The 23,894-nt window shown below is 43.8% G+C and overlaps 1 protein-coding gene across 1 annotated transcript in view; it reads right to left on the bottom strand.

Moving 5' to 3' along the window:
* Nucleotides 1-23,894, bottom strand: part of LOC143785875 (uncharacterized) — a 60,801-nt gene that overhangs the window by 5,465 nt on the left and 31,442 nt on the right. Inside the window, exon 2 of the mRNA XM_077275013.1 lies at nucleotides 21,487-21,595. Within this exon, the coding sequence (XP_077131128.1) occupies nucleotides 21,487-21,547 (61 nt within the window). The 5' untranslated portion in view covers nucleotides 21,548-21,595. The remainder of the gene's footprint in view (nucleotides 1-21,486; nucleotides 21,596-23,894) is intronic.

The raw sequence follows: 23,894 nt of genomic DNA, 5'->3' as shown, positions 1-23,894 counted from the left end.
ACTGGTATCTGTTTTGAACTGTGATTTCTGTTATGCTGTAATGTCTATTGTCTGTATAAGTCCCCTCTATAAGTTGTAAAGCGCTGCGGAATATGTTGGCGCTATATAAATAAAATTATTATTATTATTATTATTATTATTATTCTAATCTTGGATACGTTTGCAGCATTGTCAGTGACCAAACTGCGTACTAGACATTTGAATTTTTTTTCACATGTCGTTATAGCTTTTACTGCCACTTCTTCTAAGTATTCTGCTGTGTGTACATTTCCTGACATATCAGTTGTTTGTGCAAGGAAGACTTTACCTTCTTCTGTTGTTATACAAGCACATACAATAGGATCATTGTGGACATTACTCCACCCATCAATACTTAGGTTAACAATTTTACCCTCCAGAGCTGTTGCACATTGCTCCATATCTCTGTCATACACTTGATCCAGCAGTTTCCCTGCAACATCAGCTCTGCTGGGTGGACTGTATCCTGGTCTCAGTGACTGAACCATATTAATGAAATGTGGGTTCTCAGTCAGACGGAAAAAAGAGTTCGTTGCATAAATAAACTGAGCAATTTTTTCATCAATCAACTCTTTTTCTAACCTGCTAGTTCTTATCACAAACCTATCTATGGTGGTTCCAGGAGGTAAAGGTTTTTTTTCTTCCTTTTGGGTGATGGTGATATGTGGCTGTGGGTGTCTGATGATGATGCTGCTGCTAATGAAGCACTATCCTGGATGGATAACTCTGAAACTGTAGAACAGGATGATGGTGATCTTGGAGGTGGATAGTTTCCAGAATCCATGAATTCCCCTAAACAAAAAAAGTCAATGCTTTTATTTTATTGTTTATACAATTTCTGCTTATTGTACACAACACATCACTGCCCCTGCCCCAAAAGGAATACCGTATTTTCCGGCGTATAAGACGACTGGGCGTATAAGACGACCCCCCCAACTTTACCAGTTAAAATATAAAATCTTCTTAAAAGTCGGGGGTCTTCTTATACACCGTATGTCGTCTTATAGGGCCGGTGAATATGTGCCTTTGGGGGGGGGGGGGGGGGGGGGGGAGAGTGATCCTGATGATGACGAGGGGGCGTCTCACAGGAAAGTGAGTATCCCCCATTACCTTATCGTAGCGCTGCAGCGTGGGGGTCTTTGTGCTGGGAGCGGCGGGTGCTGTGGTGCGGCGGCTCCTCTTCTGTGTGGGGCCTCTGTGCTGTGGTGCGGCGGCTCCTCTTCTGTGTGGGGCCTCTGTGCTGTGGGGTGGCGGCGGCGTATCTTTATCCAGTTGGGGCTCCTCCGGCATCTCCTTAAGCCCTGGAGGCCCCGCCGGCAACTCCATCGGTGCAATGCAGCGGCCATTTTCCCGGAGGCAGCTCAATAGGTGCGATGCGGTGGCCTCCGGGAAAATGGCCGCTGGGGGCGGCGCATGCTCAGATTCAGATCCCGTCCCGAAATCTCGGGACACGAGATCTGAATCTGAGCAGCGGCCATTTTCCCGGAGGCCACCACATTGCACCGATGGAGTTGCCGGCGGGGCCTCCAGGGCTTAAGGAGATGCCGGAGGAGCCCCAACTGGATAAAGATACGCCGCCGCCACCCCACAGCACAGAGGCCCCACACAGAAGAGGAGCCGCCGCACCACAGCACAGCAGCCGCCGCCGCTCCCAGCACAGAGACCCCCACGCTGCAGCGCTACGATAAGGTAATGGGGGATACTCACTTTCCTGTGAGACGCCCCCTCGTCGTCATCAGGATCACTCCCCCTCCCCACCCACCATATACACCGGCGTACAAGACGATTCCCGGCGTATAAGACGACCCCCGACTTTTAAGAAGATTTTCAGGGGTTAAAAAGTCGTCTTATACGCCGGAAAATACGGTATTTGTTTTTCTTCATAACTGTACCAAATGACAGTAACATGCAGTGATAATAAGAAATATAATTTTTCTCACACATGACAGTTCAGTCTTTAGAAATAGGATTCAATAAAAATGTTTACCAACCTGAAGATCCTGCCTGTTCAGAAGTGTTTCTTTGGTCATCTTCATCACCGCACTTCTCATGATGTTGCCTCATTCGCGCCACCAGGCCTTGCATCTCTTTGTTGCATCGTTTGCATTTTGCACGCATGCCTGCCTTAGGGTACTGTCACACATTGAAATTTCCATCGCTACGACGTTACGATTCGTGACGTTCTAGCGATATCGTTACGATATCGCTGTGTCTGACACGCTACTGCGATCAGACACCCTGCTGAGAATCGTACGTCGTAGCAGATCGTATGGAACTTTCTTTCGTCGCTTGATCACCCGCTGACATCGCTGGATCGTTGTGTGTGACAGCGATCCAGCGATGTCTTCGCTTGTAACCAGGGTAAACATCGGGTAACTAAGCGCAGGGCCGCGCTTAGTAACCCGATGTTTACCCTGGTTACAAGCGTAAACGTAAAAAAACAAACAGTACATACTCACCCGTCGGTGTCCTTCAGGTCCCTTGCCGTCTGCTTCCTGCTCTGAGTGCCGGCCGGAAAGTGAGAGCAGATCACAGCGGTGCTGCGATCTGCTCTCACTGTACGGCTGCACTCAGAGCAGGAAGCAGACGGCAAGGGACCTGAAGGACACCGACGGGTGAGTATGTACGGTTTGTTTTTTTACGTTTACGCTGGTAACCAGGGTAAACATCGGGTTACTAAGCGCGGCCCTGCGCTTAGTTACCCGATGTTTACCCTGGTTACCCGGGGACTTCGGCATCGCTCCAGCGCCGTGATTGCAACGTGTGACCGCAGTCTACGACGCTGGAGCGATATTCATACGATCGCTGCGACGTCACGGATCGTGCCGTCGCAGCGATGAAAATTTCAATGTGTGACAGTACCCTTACCGATAGGCGAAGGAGCTTCATTAAAATATTCCCAAACTGGGTCTCTTTTACGGCCTGCTGCCATTATAAGGAAAGAATGTAATAAACCTCAGATCGTACACACAAACAGATCCAGACTTGTCTGTGGCTATGCTGCAGTATTGTGCTCAAAGTTTCACTTTCATTTTCTTGTCTGCTTGCCCTTCCTCCTCCTCCTCACACTTAAGATTCACATTCTTGTGTTGTGCAGATCTATTCCACTCCAAACAATCAGAAACATATTGTCTAACTTCTTGGACTTGGCACTGAAGGGGATGATTCTGTATTCATAGGTTTGTAGAACAATAGGATTAAGGTCTTTTTCTCAACTCTGTTCATATTGTAACATTTGCCGTGAAGAAGAGGCTGGGACCTCTGCGGAGTCAAATTCAGTTTTGAGAACTGTGTAAGTAAAGCGAGCGTCTGTGATAATATAGGAGAGAAACTGCCCACTAACCCTACAGAAACCTCTGGAAGAGCATGGCTTTGTGAATGTTACACATATACAGCCTTTATTCTACTGAATTAAACAACTCAGCTTTATCTCATGATGGAAGAACCTTTGGACGGTAAAACATTTTCCTCAAAAAGCAGTTTATTGAAAAAAATCCGATTTAAATAAAAAAAATCCGATTTAAACCAAAAAAATCAGATTTTTTTGATTTTTTTTTTAAAAAAACATTGATTTTTTATCCACCCTGGGAGGGATACTGACCTCGGAGTACCATTACACTCAATGTCAGTAAGGGGTTAAGCGAGAAGCTGCAAGGAACATATTTCCATTTCTCCTGGTAGCCGCTCTCCCAGTAAAACAGCCCAACGTGCTTTAAATACTATTTACTTACAGATTACCAATATACCTGCACGTAAATCGTATTTTTGTAGCTGACAGGTTATCTTTAGGGGTTCATTTACACAGGCAGGTAATGACCTGTAACAAGCACGGATTCATGATATGGGAGCAGCTTTGTTCTCTCTCCCCATAGATAATAGATGAGTGATTGGCCGGACCCTCATGGCTATGGTGGATTTCAGAGACAGTGCGGTCAGCAGACTAAGGTACAAGTAATGTCTGTACTAACATCTATAATTACATGTCTATGTCTGTGGTCTGGACTGTTTTAGAATAATAAAGCAAAATTGGTTTCCATATTGCATCCTGTGGTGTGTGCTGTGGAAATCTATATCCATCTATCTAATGAGTGCGTGTGTGTGGGCAACCAATCACTAAGCATGTGTGTGTATCAGCCACGCCCACTCCACATAGCAACCAATCACTAAGCAGCTTTCATTTCACCAGAGCTGTTTATAAGAAGCTGAGCTGTAATTGGTTACTATGAGGAACAGTTTTCCTTGTGGACAGTTGTGGTAACAGAGGCCTATTATTCTTATCATTTCTATGGTGTTATTGTCCCTCTGTAAAGCTGGAAATAATTTATTACCGAGCTGACACAGACTGCAGGGGGAGCCCAGTATCACACAGGATAGGATTAGATACACAACTCAGCAGACTATCGAACACGATAGGATTAGATACACGGGTCCGCAGACAGTAACACACAGGATAGGATTAGATACACAGCCCAGTATCACACAGGATAGGATTAGATACACAGCCCAGTATCACACAGGAGAGGATTAGATACACAGCCCAGTATCACACAGGAGAGGATTAGATACACAGCCCAGTATCACACAGGAGAGGATTAGATACACAGCCCAGTATCACACAGGATAGGATTAGATACACAACTCAGCAGACTATCGAACACGATAGGATTAGATACACGGGTCCGCAGACAGTAACACACAGGATAGGATTAGATACACAGCCCAGTATCACACAGGATAGGATTAGATACACAGCCCAGTATCACACAGGAGAGGATTAGATACACAGCCCAGTATCACACAGGATAGGATTAGATACACAGCCCAGTATCACACAGGAGAGGATTAGATACACAGCCCAGTATCACACAGGAGAGGATTAGATACACAGCCCAGTATCACACAGGAGAGGATTAGATACACAGCCCAGTATCACACAGGATAGGATTAGATACACAGCCCAGTATCACACAGGAGAGGATTAGATACACAGCTCAGTATCACACAGGATAGGGTAATTCCATATCAAGTGATCCAAATATGAATTTATTGTTTTTACCTGACGTCTATAGGTTATTTATTTATTTTTTTTATTTAGTACAACTTTAGTTCATTACAAATTAAAAGTTTGGAATTTTTTTCTTTAGAAGTCTGTAAAAAATTAACTAATGAAGTTTTGAAAAAGCGCAAATTTTGGCCTGGTATGGCTTTACATTTTTTATCATATCTTGGGCTAGAATTAAGATAAAGAGGTGAGAGGAATCATTTTTCTCAGAATGGTACCGGCTTTCATTTGATATGTCACAAGACTACGTTTCTTTATATTTTGTTTTGGAGAAATCAAATTCAAAATTTTGAAGCGCAATTGTGAAAAAAAACGTATGTTTTACATTTGTGAAAAAATGCCTGTGTGTTAGTGGTGTTCTTGTTTATATTTATACAGGGATTCAACTTGGGACCTATCAAATTTTTATTTTATTTTTTAAGCCTTGAATCATCTGATTTTAAGTTTGTGTGAGTTTCTTCCCTTTTTCTTTTCAAATTACAACTTATTGAATTCAACATTTATATGTAACAATGTAGAAACACAAAAAACAAATACTGAAGTGCCAGAAGAAATACATCTTAATCATCATAACACAACTTGCACAGCATTTTTAACCTGAATGCATTGAACAAACCAAAAGAAAAAAGTTGATCATATCCTCAAATGTGATTTTCGATATTCAGTCTCATCCTAATTATATGTTAAAAACAAGATTAAAAGAACCAATATTTTTACCACCTATTTATACATGTAAATTATTTTCTACTACATCACTAAACATGTCATTTATGAAGTGTTTAAGAAGAATAGTACAGTAGTTAAATCCTCGTTCTATAAAATATGAACTAGCCAAACAATTAATAGTACGTTTTTAAACTGGCCTTTTATCATCAACTAGATGGTGGCCCAATTCTAACGCATCGGGTATTCTAGAATATGTATGTACCCGTATATACTCGAGTATAAGCCGAGATTTTCAGCCCAAATTTTTGGGCTGTAAGTGCCCCTCTCGGCTTATACTCGAGTCACGGTCGGCGGGTGAGGGGGAGAGAAGTCTGTCATATACTCACCTGCTTCCGGGGCTCCTGGCGCTCCCCCTGCCTGTCCCATGGTATTCGGGTGCTGCAGATCTTCCCCTGTTCAGCGGTCACATGGGACCGCTCATTAAAGTTATGAATATGGACTCCACTCCCATAGGGGTGGAGCCGCATATTCATTTCTCTAATGAGCGGTAACGGTGACCACTGACAGAGGAAGAGGCTGCGGCACCCGGAGACCATCTGTCCGGGATAAGGAGCCAGGGACGCCGGGAGCAGGTGAGTATTACATATTTACCTGTCCACGTTCTACACACCGGGCGCCGCTCCGTCTTCCCGTCCTCTTGCTCTGACTGTTCAGGTCAGAGGGCGCGATGACGTACTAGTGTGCGCGCCGCCCTCTGCCTCAACAGTCAGTGCGGAGAGACGCCGAGACGGGACGCTGAGGAGCTGCGGGCAGCAAGAGAGGCGAGTATGTCATTTTTTTTTTTTATTGCAGCAGCATTATATATGGCACAGCTTTATATGGAGCATCTATGGGGCAATAATGAATGGTGCAGAGCATTCTATATAGCACAGTTTTGTATGGAGCATCTATGGGGCCATAATGAACGGTGCAGAGCATTCTATATGGCACAGCTTTATATGGAGCATCTATGGGGCCATAATGAAGGGTGCAGAGCATTCTATATGCCACAGCTTTATATGGAGCATCTATGGGGCCATAATGAACGGTGCAGAGCATTCTATAAGGCAGTTTTGTATGGAGCATCTATGGGGCCATAATGAACGGTGCAGAGCATTCAATATGGCACAGCTTTATATGGAGCATCTATGGGGCCATAATGAAGGGTGCAGAGCATTCTATATGCCACAGCTTTATATGGAGCATCTATGGGGCAATAATGAACGGTGCAGAGCATTCTATATGGCACAGTTTTATATGGAGCATCTATGGGGCCATAATGAACGGTGCAGAGCATTCTATATGGCACAGCTTTATATGGAGCATCTATGGGGCCATAATGAACGGTGCAGAGCATTCTATATGGCACAGCTTTATATGGAGCATCTATGGGGCCATAATGAACGGTGCAGAGCATTCTATATGGCACAGTTTTGTATGGAGCATCTATGGGGCCATAATGAACGGTGCAGAGCATTCTATATGGCACAGCTATATATGGATCATCTATGGGGCAATAATGAACAGTATGGAGCATAATATGTGGCAAAGTTTTATATGGAGCATCTTATGGGGCCATAATGAAATGTATGGAGCATTATATGTGGCACAGCTTTATATGGAGCATCTTATGGGGCAATAATGAACGGTATGGAGCATCTATTTTTATTTTTGAAATTCACCGGTAGCTGCTGCATTTCCTACCCTAGGCTTATACTCGAGTCAATAAGTTTTCCCAGTTTTTTGTGGCAAAATTAGGGGGGTCGGCTTATACTCGGGTCGGCTTATACTCAAGTATATACGGTAGTTTATTTATGAAGTTATCAGAATAATGCAATTTATACACAGGATTCGGCCGGCTGGGTGAAACCAATTAGCGAAGCGTGGTTCAAATTCCGCGCCAATTCGTGGCCGGACTGCGCCTGTCGCTGACTGGCCACGCCCGGCTGAGAACAATCAGTGAAGCCAGGGCCTGCTCCAGGTTTTTGAGGGCCCTGGGCGAAAGAATCTCAGTGGGCCTTCCTCTTTAACACATACCACGATTCATGATGCACAGATACAGCAGAGAAATATAGCACAGCCAAGTAGCATAAAGCCCACATAGTGTATATAACACGGCCCACGCAGCATATAACACGGCCCACGCAGCATATAACACGGCCCACGCAGCATATAACACGGCCCACGCAGCATATAACACGGCCCACGCAGCATATAACACGGCCCACGCAGCATATAACACGGCCCACGCAGCATATAACACGGCCCACGCAGCATATAACACGGCCCACGCAGCATATAACACGGCCCACGCAGCATATAACACGGCCCACGCAGCATATAACACGGCCCACGCAGTATATAACACGGCCCACGCAGTATATAACACGGCCCACGCAGTATATAACACGGCCCACGCAGTATATAACACGGCCCACGCAGTATATAACACGGCCCACGCAGCATATAACACGGCCCACGCAGCATATAACACGGCCCACGCAGCATATAACACGGCCCACGCAGTATATAACACGGCCCACGCAGTATATAACACGGCCCACGCAGTATATAACACGGCCCACGCAGTATATAACACGGCCCACGCAGTATATAACACGGCCCACGCAGTATATTGCACAGGCATGTAATATATTGCACAGCCACATAGTATATAGCACAGCCACGTAGTATATAGCACAGTCCATGCAGTATATAACACAGGCCATGTAGTATAGAGCACAGTGATGTAGTATATTGCCCAACCAAGTAATATATACCACAGCGACGTAATATATAACACAGCCCATGCAGTATCTATCACAGCCCACGTAGTATCTAACACAGCCCACGTAGTATATAGCAATGTGGGCACCAAATCCCTGTTAAAAAAAAAATAATAATAATTAAAATAGAAAATAGTTATATACTCACCTTCCGTCGGCCCCTGGATCCAGCCCAGGCGTTTACCGATGCTCCTTCCGACACTCCGGTCTCAAGAATGCATTGCGGTCTCGTGAGATGATGACATAGCGGTCTTGCGAGACCGCTACATCATCATCTCGCGAGACCGCAATGCATGGACCAGAGCGTCGCGAGGAGCAGCGGGAAAGGGGACGGAAGGTGAGAATGTAATCATTTTTTATTTTATTATTTTTAACATTAGATCTTTTTACTATTGATGCTGCATAGGCAGCATCAATAGTAAAAAGTTGGTCACACAGGGTTAATAGCAGTGTTAACGGACTGCGTTACACCGCGGCGTAACCTTGTGTAATGCAGCCACTGACCCTGTGTGAGCGCTGACTGGAGGGGGCACTGACAGAGTAGGAAGGGGCGAATTAGCGGCCGGACTGGGCCCGTCGCTGAATGGTCGTGGCCGGCAGCGATGCAGGATTTCTGTGACAGGCAGACAGAAAGACAGACAAACAGACGGAAGTACCGCTGAGACGATTATATATATAGATGTGTCCCTTCTAGTGGGTGAAATGTAATCTTGTCCATAAGCGCTTACTAGCAATGGCCATTTCCTTTTGTGTCAGAGTATGCACGGCCTGTCATGGTGCTCGGCTCCACCTGAGTCAATATCTGATTTTTGTTCACCTTTAAAATGTCTGGCTTTCTTGGATACACAAAGGACGTCGCTGGACCAGAAGGTGCAAAAAAGTCACTTCTACTTCTTCATTTACGCAATCTTTGGAGAGTCCAGTAGCCGCCACCAGTGCCAATCATATTTACAGGTCACATAACCAGTTATGTCATTCATTGCCGATCTTGTGCCGCCTTCTACCACTTCATGGACTTCACGGTCTTTGCTGAATGAAAAAATATTTGTTTTTATTTCTGTTTCACTACATGGAATGACAATGCGGTATTGCTGAGTCCGTGATGGGTTCTGCTTCCTGTAACCGATGTTTTCACAAACTCTCCTCCTCCTCGTAGTCCTGGTTTGTACAATACATGAACTGGATGTTAAGAATCTTTTTCTCTCTCCATTTGAAGAGTTGCATAGGTGTTCAGATTTGGTCCGAATATGGCCTGTGGAGGCCCGAGCTGCCGGCCTGTCATCTGCTCTGCATTAACTGTCTACCCCTTGTCATTCTCAGGTTGGGCCCTAACAAAGCTTTCTCCTCTGTCCTCTCCTGCTTCTAAGCTGTAACATAAAAAAATAATACAGTAATATCTAAAAATCATGGATTATTTGGGAAATATAGACCCCACACTTTAAGACCACAGGCTGAACAGATCTGAATTCAAGATTTTTGAACTGACACTGTAATAGTTTTATTTTTTAAAATATGATCCCATCATGATCCCAACTTGTATTTTGGTACAGATGTGACTAGGAGCATAGCAGGCACATGTGCAGTTTTTGACATTTTTAAATTAAGCTTTTTTTTTTCGGAAATGCGTTTTAAGGTTTTGCGTTTGCATTCGCATGGGTAAAATATTATCAAAGATACTCTTGTGACATATCTGGTGAAAGGCTGTACAGTTCTGAGTAGAATGGTGATCAATTTGTTTCGCTATCTATTTTCTAGCCTGAGTTATGAGGAGAAATGTAGCGGCAGGCAACACCAAAATTAGCACTTTTTCCGAACTTTGAAAATCAATAAAAAAATAAAATAAATACTATTACCAAATAACAAAATCTCAAAAGAATTAAAAATATAGGGGTAAAAATCAATGGTTCACTTGACGTGGAATGACCCGATAGGATTAGATACACAGCTCAGCAGACAGTATCAGTATCACACAGGACAAAATTACACAGCTCAGCAACAGAATGTGCCAAAGGAGAGGACCTTTTCATTCCAAGAATTCCACTCATTCCATCTGATTTGACTTTTGTTTTTAACCCCTTTCTGACATCGGACGTACTATCCCGTCGAGGTGGGGTGGGCCCCCATGACCACGGACGGGATAGTACGTCCAGCGCGATCGGCAGCTCTCACGGGGGGAGCGCCGCCGATCGCGGCCGGGTGTCGGCTGCATATCGCAGCTGACATCCGGCACTATGTGCCAGGAGCGGTCACGGACCGCCCCCGGCACATTAACCCCCGGCACATCGCGATCAAACATGATCGCGGTGTACCGGCGGTACAGGGAAGCATCGCGCAGGGAGGGGGCTCCCTGCGGGCTTCCCTGAGACGATCGGTACAAGGTGATGTACTCACCTCGTACCGAACGTCTTCTCCCTGCAGGCCCCGGATCCAAAATGGCCGAGGGGCTGTATCCGGGTCCTGCAGGGAGCACTTCCGGGTCGGAGCAGGCTGCAGATGAAAACTGCAGCCTGCTCCGATGAAAGTATGATCGCCGATCTGATAGAGTGCTGTGCACACTATCAGATCTGCGATCTGTGATGTCCCCCCCGGGACAAAGTAAAAAAGTAAAAAAAAAAAATTTCCACATGTGTAAAAAAAAAAATAAAAAAATTCCTAAATAAATAATAAAAAAAAAAATATTATTCCCATAAATACATTTCTTTATCTAAAAAAAACAAACAAAAACAATAAAAGTACACATATTTAGTATCGCCGCGTCCGTAATGACCCAACCTATAAAACTGCCCCACTAGTTAACCCCTTCAGTAAACACCGTAAGAAAAAAAAAAAAAAACGAGGCAAAAAACAACGCTTTATTACCATACCGCCGAACAAAAAGTGGAATAACACGCGATCAAAAAGACGGATATAAATAACCATGTTACCGCTGAAAACGTCATCTTGTCCCGCAAAAAACGAGCCGTCATACAGCATCATCAGCAAAAAAATAAAAAAGTTATAGTCCTCAGAATAAAGCGATGCCAAAATAATTATTTTTTCTATAAAATAGTTTTTATCGTATAAAAGCGTCAAAACATAAAAAAATGATATAAATGAGGTATCGCTGTAATCGTACTGACCCGACGAATAAAACTGCTTTATCAATTTTACCAAACGCAGAACGGTATAAACGCCTCTCCCAAAAGAAATTCATGAATAGCTGGTTTTTGGTTATTCTGCCTCACAAAAATCGGAATAAAAAGTGATAAAAAATGGTCACGTGTCCGAAAATGTTACCAATAAAAACGTCAACTCGTCCCGCAAAAAACAAGACCTCACATGACTCTGTGGACCAAAATGTGGAAAAATTATAGGTCTCAAAATGTGGAGACGCAAAAACTTTTTTGCTATAAAAAGCGTCTTTTAGTCTGGTTTCACACTTGCGTTTTTATCTGCATGCATTTTTTTAAAAAACCGCATGTGTGAAAAAATGCATGTAAACGCGGTAAAACGCATGCGTTTTTATAGAAAAACACAAGAAAACAAGAAAAAAAAACAAAAAACCCTAACCCTACCCCTAACCTGAAATACGTGGCACTGAAATACGTGGCACTGAAATATACGTTTATATACGTATATACGTATATAAGTGCCACGATATTTCAGTGGCCACGTATATAAGTGCCACGTATATAAGTGCCACGTATTTCAGTGCCACGTATTTCAGTGCCACGTATTTCAGTGCCACGTATTTCAGTGCCACGTATTTCAGCGCCACGTATTTCAGCGCCACGTATTTCAGCGCCACGTATTTCAGCGCCACGTATTTCAGTGCCACGTATTTTTCAGTGCCTGAAATACGTGGCACTGAAATACGTGGCACTGAAATACGTGGCACTGAAATACGTGGCACTGAAATACGTGGCACTGAAATACGTGGCACTGAAATACGTGGCACTGAAATACGTGGCACTGAAATACGTGGCACTGAAATACGTGGCACTGAAATACGTGGCACTGAAATACGTGGCACTGAAATACGTGGCACTGAAATACGTGGCACTGAAATATCGTGGCACTGAAATATCGTGGCACTGAAATACGTGGCACTGAAATATCGTGGCACTGAAATATTGTGGCACTTATATACGTGGCACTTATGACTGTCAGAAAATGTTCAGTAAATGGTTAGGGGTGAGGTTAGGGGTAGGGTTAGGGTTACCGTTGGGATTAGGGTTAGGGGTGTGTTTGGGTTAGGGTTTCAGGTAGAATTGGGGAGTTTCCACTGTTCAGGCACATCAGGGGCTCTCCAAACGCGACATGGCGTCCAATCTCAATTCCAGCCAATTCTGCGTTGAAAAAGTAAAACACTGCTCCTTCCCTTTCGAGCTCTCCCGTGCGTCCAAAAAGGGGTTTACCCCAACATATGGGTTATCAGCGTACTAGGGACAAATTGAACAACAACTTCTGGGGTTTAAGTTCTCTTGTTATCCTTGGGAAAATAAAAATTTGGGGGGCTAAAAATCATTTTTGTGGGAAAAAAAATATGTTTTATTTTCACGGCTCTGCGTTGTAAACTGTAGTGAAACACTTGGGGGTTCAAAGCTCTCAAAACACATCTAGATAAGTTCCTTATGGGGTCTACTTTCCAAAATGGTGTCACTTGTAAGGGGGTTTAATGTTTAGGCACATCAGGGGCTCTCCAAACGCAACATGGCATCCCATCTTAATTCCAGTCAATTTTGCATTGAAAAGTAAAATAGCGCTCCTTCCCTTCCGAGCTCTGCCCTGCGCCCAAACAATGGTTTACACCCACATATGGGGTATCAGCGTACTCAGGACAAATTGCACAACAATTTTTGGGGTCTAAATTCTTCTCTCACCCTTGGGAAAATAAAAAATTGGGGGTGAAAAGATCATTTTTGTGAAAAAATATGATTTTTTATTTTTACGGCTCTGCATTATAAACTTCTGTAAAGCACTTGTTGGGTCAAAGTGCTCACCACACATCTAGATAAGTTCCTTAGGGGGTCTACTTTCCAAAATGGTGTCACTTGTTAGGGGTTTCAATGTTTAGGCACATCAGGGGCTCTCCAAATGCAACATGGCGTCCCATCTCAATTCCAGTCAATTTTGCATTGAAAAGTCAAATGGCGCTCCTTTGCTTCCAAGCTCTGCCATGCGCCCAAACAGTGGTTTACCCCCACATATGGGGTATCAGCGTACTCAGGACAAATTGTACAACAACTTTTGGGGTCTATTTTCTCCTGTTACCCTTGGTAAAATAAAACAAATTGGAGCTGAAATAAATTTTGTGTGAAAAAAAGTTAAATGTTCATTTTTATTTAAACATTCCAAAAATTCCTGTGAAACACCTGAAGGGTTAATAAACTTCTTGAAAGTGGTTTTGAGTACCTTGAGGGGTGCAGTTTTTAGAATGGTGTCACACTTGGGTATTTTCTATCATATAGACCCCTCAAAATGACTTCAAATGAGATGTGGTCCCTAAAAAAAAAATGGTGTTGTAAAAATGAGAAATTGCTGGTCAACTTTTAACCCTTATAACTCCGTCACAAAAAAAAATTTTGGTTCCAAAATTGTGCTGATGTAAAGTAGACATGTGGGAAATGTTATTTATTAAGTATTTTGTGTGACATATGTCTGTGATTTAAGGGCATAAAAATTCAAAGTTGTAAAATTGCGAAATTTTCAAAATTTTCGCCAAATATTCGTTTTTTTCACAAATAAACGCAAGTTATATCAAAGAAATTTTACCACTAACATGAAGTACAATATGTCACGAGAAAACAGTGTCAGAATCGCCAAGATCCGTTGAAGCGTTCCAGAGTTATAACCTCATAAAGGGACAGTGGTCAGAATTGTAAAAATTGGCCCGGTCATTAACGTGCAAACCACCCTTGGGGGTGAAGGGGTTAAACACCTCCAGTTTCCAGTTGGACTGGCATTTGCAATGTCCATTAACAAGGCTCAGGGACAGTCCTTGAAAGTAGTAGGGATCGATTTGCAATCTCCATGCTTTTCTCATGGTCAACTTTACGTAGCCTGTTCAAGAGTTGCAACTGCCAAAAATCTGTTAACCCCTTAACGACCGCCGATACGCCTTTTAACGGCGGCCGCTAAGGGTACTTAATCCACAGCGCCGTTAATTAACGGCGCTGTGGAAAAAGTGAATAGCGCCCCCCAGAGTCAGATTTTCTCTGGGGTCTCGGTTGCCGAGGGTAGCCGAGACCCCAGAGAACATGATTCGGGGGGTTTTTACCGACCCCCGAGTTGCGATCGCCGGTAATTAACCGTTTACCGGCGGTCGCAACAAAAAAAAAAAAAACGCGATTTGCCGTTTAATTTCTCTGTCCTCCGATGTGATCGCACATCGGAGGACAAAGAAATGTGGTCCCCGATGGCCCCCAATAGCCCCCCAATACTTACCTACCTCCCCCGGTGCTCCTCGTGTCTCCCCATGGGCGCCGCCATCTTTTTTCCGGGAAAAAATGGCGGGCGCACGCGCAGTGCGCCCGCCGCCCGGCACCCGGATGTTCTTTGGGGTCTCGGCTGCCGGGGGTAGCCGAGACCCCAAAGAACATGATCGGGGTCGGTTTGCACCGACCCCTGCTTTGCGATCGCCGGTAATTAACAGTTTACCGGCGACCGCAAAAAAAAAAAAAAAAAAAAAGCGATCAGTTATTTCTCTGTCCTCTGATGTGATCGCACATCAGAGGACAGAGAAATAGGGGGATTCGGGGACCCTATCATACTCACCCAGGGTCCCTGGGTCCTCTTCTGTCTTCTCCTGCCAGCCGGCTTTTTCATCATGGCGGGCGCATGCGCAGTGCGCCCGCCATCTGCTGCCATCTGCCGGCCGGCAGGAGAAGACAAGTTGGGGCTAAAATTAGGGTTAGGGTTAGAGTTAGGGTTAGGGTTAGAGTTAGGGTTGGGGCTAAATTTAGGGTTAGGGTTAGGGCTAGGGTTAGGCTACTTTCACACTAGCGTTTTTTGGCTTCCGTCGCAATGCGTCGTTGGAGAAAAAACGCATCCTGCAAAAGTGCTTGCAGGATGCGTTTTTTCTCCATTGGCTTGCATTAGCGACGCATTGCGACGGATTGCCACATGTCGCATCCGTCGTGCGACGGATGCGTCGTGCTTCGGCGGACCGTCGACACAAAAAAAACTACATGTAACTTTTTTGTGCGACGTGTCCCTCATATTTCAGTGCCACGTGCCACGTATTTAAGTGACACGTGCCACGTATCAAAGTGCCACGTGCCACATATTTCAGTGCCACGTATCAAAGTGCCACGTGCCACGTATCAAAGTGCCACATGCCACATATTTCAGTGCCACGTGCCACGTATCAAAGTGCCACGTGCCACGTATCAAAGTGCCACGTGCCACATATTTCAGTGCCACGTATTTAAGAGACACGTGCCACGTATCAAAGTGCCACGTGCCACGTATCAAAGTGCCACGTGCCACATCTTTCAGTGCCACGTGCCACGTATTTAAGAGACACGTGCCACGTATCAAAGTGCCACATATTTCAGTGCCACGTATTTAAGTGACACGTGCCACGTATAAGTGCCACGTATCACGTATTTCAGTGCCACGTATTTAAGTGACACGTATCACGTATAAGTGCCACGTGTCACGTATTTAATTGCCACATATTTAAGTGCCACGTATCAAGATTTTCCATGGAGAACAGACACATCCAGAGATATGTCTGCTCTCCACGGCTGCAGCAACACACTGACAGGAGCCATAGTTCCTGTCGGTGTGTCACTGCGCATGCGCGAGCGAGTTTACCGGCGGTCATTGACCCCGGCACTCTCGCTTAACGGCTGTGCTGCGTGGGAAAGTTCAACGCAGCTGTACTGCTGTTAACCGAGACGCCGGAGTCATTGAACTCCGGAACAGTACGCGATACACTGCTAGGAGCTTCGCTCCTGGCAGTGTATCGCCGGAGAGCAGCCGATCGGCGTGGGACACTCGTTTTATGGATTCTGCGGACAGGGAGTATGAATTTGGTTTATTATTTTTGGATTTTTTCCTGGAGGATCGAGGGCTTCGCCTACAAGTGTGCTGTTGGTGAGTATATACTCTGTGTTATATGTTGTATGTACTGTGTGTCATGTATGTGTATTGTGTGTAGGTGTTTTGTGTAACTTTACAATTGTGCTAAGTCGCCGGACACAGGGACAACTCTCCCATCCTAATACTGGATGGGAGTAGTAGTCCCATACGGCAACTTAGCACAATGGTGGCACTAGCGTCGCATGGGGACACACACACGCACACACACACACACACACACACACACACACACACACAGAAGGACTCCATGCTGCTTCACTGGGGGGCGGGGGCTTCCCTCTTCCTGTCCGACGTCACGTCCGGTCCTGGGTGTCAACCCCTCCGTACAAAGATGCCGACACCCAGGACAAAGGCGCTGTGTGTGGAAGGTAATATGGGGCCCTAGGGGGATACGCAGACACGCCGCTGCGTAAAGAATTGACATGTCAATTCTTTTTACGCCGGCGTGTTTGCAGACAAAAGCGCTGCGTTTTTTTGCGGTGTGTCTGAACGGCAAAGTGAATTTCTCATTCACTTTGCCGGCAGACGAAAATGACATTGCGCATTTTTGAAAAGCGCCCGCAAAATAGCGCTCAAAAATGCGCTATGTCTGAAAGTAGCCTAAGGCTTCTTTCACACTTGCGTCGGTACGGGGCGGTCGCAATGCGTCGGCCCGATGTACCGATGCACGTTGTGAAAATTGTGCACAACGTGGGCAGCGGATGCAGTTTTTCAACGCATCCGCTGCCCAGTCTATGTCGTGGGGAGGAGGGGGCAGAGTTACGGCCACGCATCCGCGGAAATGGCGGACGCGACGTACAAAAAAAAGGTTACATTGAACTTTTTTTGTGACGACGGGGGCTAAAGTTATGGTTAGGGTTGGGGCTAAAGTTAGGGTTGGGGCTAAAGTTAGGGTTAGAGTTGGGATTAGGGTTAGGGTTTGGATTAGGGTTGGGATTAGTGTTACGTTTGGGATTAGGGTTAGGGTTGGGATTAGGGTTAGGGGTGTGTTGGATTTAGGGTTTTGATTAGGGTTATGGTTAGGGTTGAGATTAGGGCTGTTTTGGGGTTAGGGTTGTGATTATCGTTAGGGTTGTGATTAGGATTATGGATCGGGTTGAGATTAGGGTTAGGGCTGTGTTGGGGTTAGGGTTGGAGTTATAATTTGGGGGTTTCCACTGTTTAGGTACATCAGGGGGTCTCCAAACACGACAGCCAATTTTGCGCTAAAAAAGTCAAATGGTACTCCCTCCCTTCTGAGCTCTGCCGTGCGCCCAAACAGTGGTTTACCCCCACATATGGGGCATCAGCGTACTCGGGATAAATTGGACAACAACTTTTGGGGTCCAATTTCTCCTGTTACCCTTGTGAAAATAAAAACTTGGGGGCTAAAAATCTTTTTTGTTGGAAAAAAATATATTTTTTAATTTTCACTACTCTGCATTATAAATTTCTGTGAAGCACTTGAGCTTTCAAAGTTCTCACCACATATCTAGATAAGTTCCTTGGGGGGTCTAGTTTCCAAAATTTGGTCACTTGTGGGGGTTTCTACTGTTTAGGTACATTAGGGGTCTGCAAACGCAACATAACGCCCGCAGACAATTCTATCAAAGTCTGCATTGCAAAATGGCGCTCCTTCCCTTCCGAGCTCTGCCGTGCGCCCAAACAGTGGTTTACCCCCACATATGGGGTACCAGCATACTCAGGACAAATTGGACAACAACTTTTGGGGTCCAATTTCTCTTGTTACCCTTGTGAAAATAAAAACTTGGGGGCTAAAAAATCTTTATTGTTAAAAAATATATATTTTTTATTTTCACGACTCTGCATTATAAACTTCTGTGATGCACTTGGGCATTCAAAGTTCTCACTTCACATCTAGATAAGTTCCATGGGGGGGGTCTAGTTTCCAAAATGGGGTCACTTTTGGGGGGGTTCTGCTGTTTAGGAACATCAGGGGCTCTCCAAACGCGACATGGCGTCCGATCTCAATTCCAGTCAATTTTGCATTGAAAAGTCAAATGGCGCTCCTTTGCTTCCGAGCTCAGCCATGCGCCCAAACAGTGGTTTACCCCCACATATGGGGTGTCGGCGTACTCAAGACAAATTGTACAACAGCTTCTGGGGTCCATTTTCTCCTGTTACCCTTGGTAAAATAAAAATTTGGAGGCAAAAAGATCATTTTTGTAGAAAAAATGCGATTTTTTTATTTTCACGGCTCTACGTTATAAACTTCTGTGAAGCACCTGGGGGTTTAAAGTGCTCACCACACATCTAGATAAGTTCCTTAAGGGGTCTAGTTTCCAAAATGGTGTCATATGTGGGGGGTCTCTACTGTTTAGGCACATCAGCGGCTCTCCAAACGTGACATGGCGTCCGATCTCAATTCCAGCCAATTCTACATTGAAAAAGTAAAACGACACTCCTTCTCTTCCAAGCTCTGCGGTGCGCCCAAACAGTGGTTTACCCCCATATATGGGGTATCGACGTACTCAGGAGAAATTGCACAACAACTTTTGTGGTCTAATTTCTCCTGTTACCCTTGTGAAAATAAAAATTTGGGGGCAAAAAGATCATTTTTCTAGAAAAAATGAGATTTTTTATTTTCACGGCTCTACGTTATAAACTTCTGTGAAGCACTTGGGGGTTCAAAGTGCTCACCACACATCTAGATAAGTTCCTTGGGGGGTCTAGTTTCCAAAATGGTATCACTTGTGGGGGGTTTCCACTGTTTAGGCACATCAGGGACTCTCCAAACGCGACATGGCATCCGATCTCAATTCCAGCCAATTCTGCATTGAAAAAGTCAAACGGTGCTCCTTCACTTCCAAGCTCTGCGGTGCGCCCAAACAGTGGTTTACCTCCACATATGGGGTATCGACGTACTCAGGAGAAATTGCACAACAACTTTTGTGGTCTAATTTTTCTGTTACCCTTGTGAAAATAAGAATTTGTGGGCGAAAAAATCATTTTTGTGAAAACAAATGCGATTTTTTATTTTCACGGCTCTACGTTATAAACTTCTGTGAAGCACTTGGGGGTTCAAAGTGCTCACCACACATCTAGATAAGTTCCTTGGGGGGTCTAGTTTCATAAATGGTGTCACTTGTGGGGGGTTTCCACTGTTTAGGCACATTAGGGGCTCTCCAAACGCGACATGGTGTCCGATCTCAATTCCAGCCAATTCTGCATTGAAACAGTCAAACGGTGCTCCTTCACTTCCAAGCTCTGCGGTGCGCCCAAACAGTGGTTTACCTCCACATATGGGGTATCGGCGTACTCAGGAAAAATTGCACAACAAAATTTGTGGTTAAATTTCTGTTTTTACACTTGTGAAAATTAAAAAAAATGGTTCTGAAGTAAAATGTTTGCAAAAAAAAGTAAAATGTTAATTTTTTTCTTCCACATTGTTTTAGTTCCTGTGAAGTACGTAAAGGGTTAATAAACTTCTTGAATGTGGTTTTGAGCAGCTTGAGGGGTGCAGTTTTTAGAATGGTGTCACACTTGGTTATTTTCTATCATATAGACCCCTCAAAATCACTTCAAAGGTGATGTGGTCCCTAAAAAAAACATGGTGTTGTAAAAATGAGAAATTGCTGGTCAACTTTTAACCCTTATAACTCCCTAAAAAAAAAAAAATTGTTTCCAAAATTGTGCTGATGTAAAGTAGACATGTGAGAAATGTTATTTATTAACTATTTTTTGTGACATATCTCTCTGATTTAAGGGCATAAAAATACAAAGTTTGAAAATTGCAAAATTTTAAAAATTTTCGCCATATTTCCATTTTTTTCATAAATAATCGCAAGTAATATCGAAGAAATGTTACCACTAACTTGAAGTACAACATGTCACGAAAAAACAATCTCAGAATCAGCGGGATCCGATAAAGCGTTCCAGAGTTATAACCTCATAAAGTGACACTGGTCAGAATTGTAAAAATTGGCCCGGTCATTAAGTACCAAATTGGCTCTGTCACTAAGGGGTTAATCTTTGCACCGGAAGGAAAAACCAAAAATGTTGTTTATCCAAAAGGCTCTTGAATGAGTTGAAAATAAAATACTATCAATACTTAGGTAATCGTTTAGTTAATTTGTGTTGCAAATCTGTAGTGTTGAGTATATGATGTGAAATGTTTTATGTGCAATATAATCATTGTAATTTATTATAACTAACCACAGTTAGTTACTGTGCTCGGGCAACGCCGGGCTCTTCAGCTAGTCATATCTACTCTTCAGTGAACACTACATATCGACCACTGGCACCCCATCTTCCATGTGACAGAGTGCAGGACTTGCTCATATTGTGTTACTTGTGTCTAGAGAAATGCTCAGATGTCAGTATTACTAGGTGGTGTATTAGGAAGTCATGGCCATGGAGCAAATATAAAGCTGGATAAGCCCAGGCAATTCTCTGCTTTCTCTTATAATCTACTCCTGGCTGTGACTATCAGACAATTGTCATAAAACAGGTTGTTTTTTTTCTAATCTCCAGCTAGTTCAGTATAACAAATAGATTACTTAGGTTATGTATTAATCCTGGAATCAGAACTCTGATGGATATGATGTAAAACACTAAACTAGATACTTTGCCAGTGAGGTTTGTCACGCGTCTTTGATGATCTATCATCCCAGTCTATTCTTAAATCTATATTATAGATGCACAATCGGTCTTATTACATATTGCACCATTACATTGTCAGCCCTATATAATCTGTATTTTAGCTGAATGGGGAAATCTATGGCTGAGAAAAAACATAATAAAACTTCAATTTTCCAGTCTGGTGAATGACGAGAATGTGACTATTCTCTGCTTTATTTAATGGTGACTCCTCACTGGGGCAGTTACCTGTAGGAACGTCCTCTTTGCACCACTCATGATCCTGCACATCATTTTCTCCTTTCTCCATTATGGCCTCAACATCAATATTCTTCAGATATTTGCCTGGATGTCAAAGCTGTGAAAGTAATAATGTAGAAGTCACAAACAGAAGGAAAACTCACATGGAATGTTCTAGATGGAGGATTTAACTACAAGCTCATGGGGCACCTGAGCCACCAAAAGATGCTGACTAGTGATGAGTGAGTATACTCGTTGCTCAGGTTTTCCCGAGCACGCTCGGATGATCTCCGAGTATTTGTTAGTGCTCGGAGATTTCGTTTTTGTTGACGCAGCTGCATGATTTACAGCTACTAGCCAGCCTGGGTACATGTGGGGGTTGCCTGGTTGCTAGAGAATCCCCACATGTAACCAAGCTAACAGTCGGAAATCATGCAGCTGCAGCTAGGAAAACTAAATCTCCGAGCACTTACAAATACTCGGAGACCACCCGAGCGTGCTCGGGAAAACCCAAGAAACGAGTATACTCGCTCATCACTAATGCGGACATCTCCGCCTCACTGGCGCTGCCCGCAGTCAGTACGGCGGCGTGTAGTGATAGAAGCAGGCGTTACTGTAAGTAATTATATTATGGCAAACTCATTTCCTTTCATTAACCCCTTAGTGACTGGGACAAATGTTTGAATTCTGACCAATGTCACTTTATGTGGTAATAACTCTGGAATGGTTCAAGAAATCCCACTGATTTTGAGAAAGTTTTTTCGTGGCACATAATTTATAATAATGATAAATTTAGGTTAATATGTCTTGTGTTTATTTCTAAAAATAAAATATATCAGAAATTTTACAAAAATGTAAAAAAAAAATAGCAATTTTCAAACTTTCAATCATTATCCCTTTAATCCAGATTGTCATACCACAGAAAAACATTAATAAATAACATTTCCCTCATGTCTGCTTTACATCAGCACCATTTATAAAATGCTATTTTATTTTGTCAGCCTTTCAGGAGGTTTAAAAATGTAGCAGTAATTTATCATTTTTTTCATGGAAATAAACAAAATGTATTTTTTTGCGGGACCTGTCCAGATTTGTAGTGACTTTGGGGGTCCTATATATTGGAAAAAACCTCAAAAGTGATACCATTTAGAAAACATCACACCCTTCCCCCCGACATATTGAAAACTGCTGTCAGGTAGTTTATTAACCCTGCAGGTGAATTTAACCCCTTCATGACCGTGGGATTTTTCATTTTTCCGTGTTCGTTTTTCGCTCTCCTCCTTCCCAGAGCCATAACTTTTTTATTTTTCCGTCAATTTGGCCATGTGAGGGCTTATATTTTGCGGGACGAGTTGTACTTTTGAAGGACACCATTGGTTTTACCATGTCGTGTACTAGAAAACGGGAAAAAAATTCCAAGTGCGGTGAAATTGCAAAAAAAGTGCAATGCCACACTGGTTTTTTGCTTGCCTATTTTGCTAGGTTCACTAAATGCTAAAACTGACCTGCCATTATGATTCTCTAGGTCATTACGAGTTCATAGACACCTCACATGTCTAGGTTATGTTTTACCTAAGTGGTGAAAAAAAATCCAAACTTTGCAAAAAAATAAAATAAAATTGCGCCAATTTCCGATACTCGTAGCTTCTCCATTTTTCGTGATCTGGGGTCAGGTGAGGGCTTATTTTTTGCATGCCGAGCTGGCGTTTTTAATGATAGCATTTTGGTGCAGATACGGTGCAGATACGTTCTTTTGATCGCCCGTTATTGCATTTTAATGCAATGTTGCGGCGATCAAAAAAACGTATTTCTGGCGTTTCGATTATTTTTCTCATTACGCCATTTAGCGATCAGGTAAATGCTTTTTTTTTTTATTGATAGATCGGGCGATTCTGAACGCGGCGATACCAAATATGTGTAGGTTTGATTTTTTTTTATTGATTTATTTTGAAAGGGGGGTGATTTAAACTTTTATATTTTTTTTTTACTTTTGCCATGCTTCTATAGCCTCCATGGGAGGCTAGAAGCAGGCACAACCCGATCGGCTCTGCTACATAACAGCGATCATCAGATCGCTGTTATGTAGCAGAAATACAGGTGTGCTGTGAGCGCCGACCACAGGGTGGCGCTCACAGCTACCGAGGATCAGTAACCATAGAGGTCTCAAGGACCTCTATGGTTACCTTCCTGACACATCGCCGACCCCCGATCATGTGACGGGGTCTGCGATGACGTCATATCCGGCCGGATGCGGTAGTTAAATGCCGCTGTCTGCGTTTGACAGCGGCATTTAACTAGTTAATAGGTGCGGGCAGATCGAGATTCTGCGTGCGCCTATTGCGGGCACATGTCAGCTGTTCATAACAGCTGACATGTCCCGGCTTTGATGCGGGCTCACCGCGGAGCCCTGCATCAAA

This window comes from Ranitomeya variabilis, chromosome 7 (assembly GCF_051348905.1).
Source record: "Ranitomeya variabilis isolate aRanVar5 chromosome 7, aRanVar5.hap1, whole genome shotgun sequence".
Classification (NCBI taxonomy): Eukaryota; Metazoa; Chordata; class Amphibia; order Anura; family Dendrobatidae; genus Ranitomeya; species Ranitomeya variabilis.
The sequence above is the reverse complement of the archived record's forward strand: the minus strand, read 5'-3'. Positions and strand labels throughout refer to the sequence as shown.